Source organism: Coffea eugenioides, unplaced genomic scaffold (genome assembly GCF_003713205.1).
Source record: "Coffea eugenioides isolate CCC68of unplaced genomic scaffold, Ceug_1.0 ScVebR1_2486;HRSCAF=3518, whole genome shotgun sequence".
Classification (NCBI taxonomy): Eukaryota; Viridiplantae; Streptophyta; class Magnoliopsida; order Gentianales; family Rubiaceae; genus Coffea; species Coffea eugenioides.
The window spans coordinates 10,584-16,739 of record NW_020862978.1 but is presented as its reverse complement, the minus strand read 5'-3'; the positions used below and the strand labels follow the sequence as shown (position 1 = coordinate 16,739).

The following is a 6,156-nucleotide window of genomic DNA, read 5'->3' as shown; positions in this document are numbered from 1 at the left end:
GAATTTGTACAGAGAAATAAAGAAAGGCCTTCAACGGCAAAAGAAAGAACAGGGGTTCAATGAGAAATATTTGACTGTCCAATGAGAAGGAAACGGTTTAAAAGAAAAGGAACTGGATAAATGGGGTTTTTGTTCAGTGGAGTCGGTTTTTTTGCTTTTCCATTTCATAAATGGGGTCAAATGCTGTTTTGTCCCAGACATGGTCTAATGAGAAAAGCAACGGTCCAATGAGAAATATGTGATTTTGCCACATGGCAAAAGAAAAGGAAAGCACAAATAGAAAGAAAAGAAATGGTCCAATGCCAAAAGAAAGAGAATGCTCAGGACAAGTTGCAAAGAGAAGGCTTCAGACAACAAATATTTGACTTGCCACTTGTCAAATAATAAAGAAGTCACTTGGCAAGAGGAAATGAAAGCAGTAAACCTTGCTCTTTTCTTATATACAAGGTAGATTAGGGTAAATTAATTAGGAAGCCCAAAAAACTAATTTAATACTACCAACTTTTGGCTTCCTGTCCATTTCAATCTTAAACTGGCTTATCAATTATAAAAAGCGTCAAATTCTCATCATTTAATATGTGTTCGTTAAAACTTGACAAATCTAATCGTGAAAATAGATTGAAATATCAAAATTTGACACTTTTAATTGTTGAGAGACCAATTTCAGAGTTAAAATAGATAAACGATCAAAAGTTGATGATTTAATTAGTTTAAGAATTCCCTACATAATTTACCTAATTATTAAAGCCGGCCTTTATTTTCAACTTACAGTAACTCTTCTAGGTTCTCGGATGTCTTATGCCATGTATCCCCCACTGCACCTTTTCATGCTAGCTAGTTGTAGCATGAAATTCATTTGCATTTTTATAATTATCCATGTAAATGCTAGATGATAAGGAAGAATTTTTTTTTTCTTTAGAACATAACAACATAAGGTATCTGATACTCTGTCAATTGAAATTTTAAAACCTCAAAAACCCACAAGGAGATCATTGTGATTAACACATCCAACTAAATTCAAATTTTAGGGAAACTCCAAAAGTTATTTTCTTCTATAGTTTGGAAGAAAATATTGAATACTTTCGCATCATATAGTTTTGCAAATTGAACCTTACTTATAGGACTGAACAACTGATGTGAGATTCACGTCATGAAAACCAAACTTCTTTAAGAAACATCACTATTTTTTTTCTCACGAGTCAAATTAGGCATACCATTAACAAAAAATTACAAATGTGAAAGATGGATAGTCAGCATCAGCACAGTAATGCAGTCCTTTTTCAATAGATGAATCCGCAGAAATTCAGTCTTAACTAGTATAAAATCATTGGCCATGATCTCTGAATAAAGAATTGAATCGGCGCAACCAGGGCTGCTCCTACTAAATTAATTAAAGTCTTTGCAGGCATGCCATTAAAGAAAACTAACTTACGTGCGTTTGATAAAATTGAAATTTGAAATTTGAAGTTTGAATTTTTTAAATTATTGAATTATTAAGTACTAAATCTGATACATTTGAGTACATATATCATATTCAGTGATAAATGAATAGTTTATCACTTAATTTTGAAAATAAGTTTGTCTAAAATATTCAATACTCTTAATGTAATTCAGATGTTCAATTTTTTATTATCAAACGATTTGAATATGTTAAAATCTGAATCCCTTAAATTTAAGTGTTGAATTGAATTATCAAACATGGCCTTAGTTGTAAAAGACAAAAATAAAATGACCAAGACAATATCCAGTGAAACCTCAGCCAAAAGGTCAACATAGAAAAAGCCCATTGGCATTGATGCTTCTTATCTTCCAGTATGAGATGCAGTTAAGTTCGTTGGTTGTCTGTAACAAGTTACAAAAGCCAGCATTATTAGGATATGTTACGTTTATGAGCTATATAAAGATAAATGGCCAAATTTAAGATTAGAGCATTGGATTTCGGAATCAGACTAAAAATTTAAATCCCACGTTCCCTTTCCAAATGCTGCATATGATGAAGTTACAGGCACCATTTCTGATGCTAATCTGATGGAGTTCAATTCTTGGAAGAACTTCTTGCCTGGTTTGAAACTACAGCCAGGATGCTGAAAGCCTGAAACCACAAAGTCATGATCACGCCTTCTTCTTCCCAGTTTATAAAGCGGGTTACTTCGTCAAAAATACAATCACGCTTCAACCACCATCATACCTAGTAACTTACGTCCGTCACTGCATAAAGACCACAAACTTCCCCCCCAAAAAAAACACAAAAAAACTGCAGAGACTGTAGTAGTCTGCGTATTTATCATACTGGACATCATTTTCGTTCCACACACTAAACTAACCAAGAAGCCACAAAAAACCACGCTTTAACACACCCATTTTCACCACAGATATAAAAGTTCCCAATAACAAAAAGAAAAAGGAAAACGCAGCTAGAATGCTCATTTTCAACAACATTTCCATTCCTTTAGGTACACCCTTAGTCCTCAAAACCACTCCACGAAGAAACGCCGTCGTTCTAGCTCAAAAGCAGCAGCAGCCGCAGACACTAACGGCTTTAACTAACTTGACAATCTCCGACGAGGGGTTAGCCTCACGTGGGTTCGCTCTTCACCGTACGATCAACAAGCTCGACCTCGACCACCTCAACTCGGTGTTCGTAGCCGTCGGATTTCCGAGGCGGGACACGGATAAGATACGAGTGGCGTTGGAGAATTCGGATGCGCTGCTGTGGATAGAGTACGAGAAAGCCGAGAGGCCCGTGGCGTTTGCTAGAGCGACGGGGGACGGTGTTTTCAATGCTATAATTTGGGATGTTGTTGTGGACCCCAGTTTCCAAGGGATTGGTTTGGGGAAGGCTGTGATGGAGAGGCTGGTGAATGTGCTGTTAGAGAAAGGGATTACCAATATTGCTTTGTATTCGGAGCCCCGGGTTCTGGGGTTTTATAGGCCTCTGGGTTTTGTAGCGGATCCGGATGGGATCCGCGGGATGGTGTACTCCAGGAAGCAAAAGAAGAAAAGGTAGGCTAGATAGGAGTTTGCCGCTGATTTTTCGTGAGAGTTTTTTCTCTTTTGACTAGAAATGGTTGCTTTTTTTTTTTTTGTTTGAAGGCACAGAGCATAAGTGCCTGCCCTACAAGGCATTTTTTCTTTAACTTCTAATGGAAACTGCTACTCTACAAATACTACAATGCATTTGTTTATTGATGATACGTTTTTATGGTGAGTCTATTTTCTATCACTGTTGAAAATTTTCAAAATTTATATTTAGTGATTTAGAATATATATATACATGTATTATATTACGAATCAAATAATTTTAAAATGTACATATATTATGAGACATGTATATTTATTCATGAATATATTCATGTATATGGAAATCCTTGAATGTAAGGATAGATTCATGTTTTTTTATCATAGGATCATGTGATGCATGAATTAAAGTATACGAATTTGTACATAATATCTTGAATTTATTCATATAAGTATGTATTAAATTCATTTATTTTTTAAACAATCTTTCCTATATAAAGAGGTCAAGTAGAGAGTGATTTGTTACATAAAATCACTTTTCTACTACTTTAAATTCTTTGAAAAGCACTCCTGAATTCAAGAGGATTTATCTTATTTTGTTCAAGAGTTTAAGATAAACAAATTTTATCTTATTCTAAAGGATATTTGTCTGAGGCTTATTGCGCGTTATATCGGACAAATAAATTCTAAAGAAAAGTGATATACAATCACGATGTAATACTCCCAACAATAACTTCCCGTGATTTGTGTGTTGTGTGTGATAAGTCTGATTATTCATTTGACTGTATCTATCGTTCGCTTTTAATACTTGCTCCAATCTCCTTATACTGAAATTAGTGCCATTTAATTGTAAAATCAATAAATTACCTAACACAAAAAAAGACACTAATATAGGAAGGGAAGCAAAGTATAAACAATATAATTGGCATCACGTCCACACAACTTCTCTTATGTTGATCAGTCACTTGACATGTAATAATTGACAGCTTATGAGTTTGAATCCTCTAAAAAGCAAAGATAAATAGAGAACTACTATTAATTTTTTTTTTGTAACTATTTTTTTTCATTTCCATCCCTTTCCCATTCCCATATGTTAACACTCAAAATTCAAACTCTAAATCCGATAACGGGGAATTTTAAAAACCCTCCCTTGACAACTAAGTTAACTCTAGTGATTAACTACTATTGATCCTATTTAAAAAAGGGGAAAAAATAGCAAAATGATTCCTAAATGTTTTTGGGTAAGTGATTCCTAAATGATTAGAGGATACCTTTGGCTTGGAGTAATCCATGAATTCAGGATAATACAACATGTTAAAAACTAGTTGCAGCTTCAAATAATGACAGATCCAACGTGGGAAAGCGTAATGACAAGATCAGACAAGCCAATGGTTGAGTTTATGTGCATACCAAGATGAGGCGCCTCAGGTTGAGCTCCCCCGAAAATAACTGGTTTGGAGAAATTTAGGGATTCAGTCTAATTTTGACAATGCCACCACCACAGCAATGATCAAACAAGCAACTGCAGGTACTGTTGTATCTAGATACCATTTCGTTGGAAGATATTGACCCAAGGCAATCATGACAGTAACTGCAGAAGCGCTCACACCGATTTTGAAGAGGGTTTTAGCAATATATGGATGCCTTTTCAGAAAGAGAGCTGCGAACAAACTGCCAAAGAAACCAATACCAGTAGCGCAAGCAAAGAGACGAACACTTAACGAATGAGGCGACTGAGCTGCGACAATGCTAGCCATAGCCTGACCAGTGAATCCAAGAATGGCATTGTTTACGCCATTAGGGAACCTAGGCTGGACTTCGTCATCGCTGAATGAAGCTGAATTGTCATCGTCATCATCATCACCGGATGAGGCTGAACCGTCATCTTCATCCGATATATTAATTCCTTCCTCTGACCCATTTGCAGTCATCTCCAATTCGCCCATTTCTCGAGAGGCACCATCTGGCATCATGACCGGGTCTCCATGAGTGGTGTTATTGTTGTCATTCGCGAGCCTGGTTTGTTGAGAAGGACCATCTGGCATCAAGGTCGAGGTTCCAGGGATAATATATTGTTTATATCATGTGGAAACCTGGTTTCTTGAGAGGGACCATCTGACATTGTGGTCAAGTCTTGACTGTTATTGGCATCAAATATATCAATTCTTACCTCTGACCCAATTGAAGATTGTTGTTGACTGAAATGCAAGACTACAGTTTTGTCTTCTGCCTTGATAAGATTGCAATTTGGCACATCAGAAGAATTATGTGAACTTGCAAATGAAGAGGTGGTTGTACGAGCCAAATCATTTGGCGAGATTACTGTCAGAGTGTCATATTCCTCACGTATCTAAATTCTTTTCCAGCTTCATTTGAAGTTTCTCTTCGATTGGGACATGGAACTAAAGAAGTAGGCGATGCTATCTGTCCCTTCATTTGGCATCCTGGGGATTTCGGTAACACTATCCTCAGATATCTTAACTCTTCGGGCTTCTTTTGAAATTTCTCCTTGACTGAAATGCAAGCCAAAATTATTAGGTAGTGCAATCCCCAGAAACCTTTATATCGAGGAAGAAGAAGGTAGTAAGTCAGATGATGTGACCCAAAAAAAAAACTATAATTTCATTTACTGATTGACAATAAGTAAAAACAACAGCATAAATGCTTTTTACTTGTAAAATACATAAAACTCTATATTCTGTGAAAAAAAGTAATGTAAATCATAACTAAATGAGTCGATTAAGAAAGGCAAAAATCATAATTTCAACATAACACAGTAAAAACACATGCGACCATCTAAGCACAGTTATCTGCGATATACACTTGATATTGGGGGAAAGCAAGTAAATAATCATTCAACTGTTGATCGTAATAGATACCTGTTTCTAATAGAGATTTTAGTTCTCCCGTGTTAAATAAGGATCTTGGTACGCACTTATGTGTATCGAGATCTTCAAATGTTTCAATTTGACTGTCAAACACTACAATGAGAATTTTTAAAGTAGAGAGCATCGTGTAATTCTCGGTTAATTGAAGAGAGTAGATGTTAAATTTAACAAGTTTCCTGGTCTCAGTGAAGTCAAACACTTTCATGCTCCCTACAAAGAGATGAATTCAACAACTACAATGAAGATTCGA

At 35.8% G+C, this 6,156-nt stretch overlaps 1 protein-coding gene across 1 annotated transcript; it reads left to right on the top strand.

Moving 5' to 3' along the window:
* The first annotated feature begins 1,991 nt into the window (after positions 1-1,991).
* Positions 1,992-3,058, top strand: LOC113756788 (serotonin N-acetyltransferase 2, chloroplastic-like). Its single transcript, XM_027300330.1, has one exon. It carries the CDS (start codon positions 2,420-2,422, stop codon positions 3,005-3,007), a length of 588 nt encoding a protein of 195 aa, XP_027156131.1. The 5' UTR covers positions 1,992-2,419; the 3' UTR covers positions 3,008-3,058.
* The last annotated feature ends 3,098 nt before the right edge of the window (positions 3,059-6,156 follow it).

Bases quoted from the DNA above. Each gene is read 5' to 3' on its own strand.
- LOC113756788 (XM_027300330.1), top strand. From the start codon at position 2,420: ATGCTCATTTTCAACAACATTTCCATTCCTTTAGGTACACCCTTAGTC.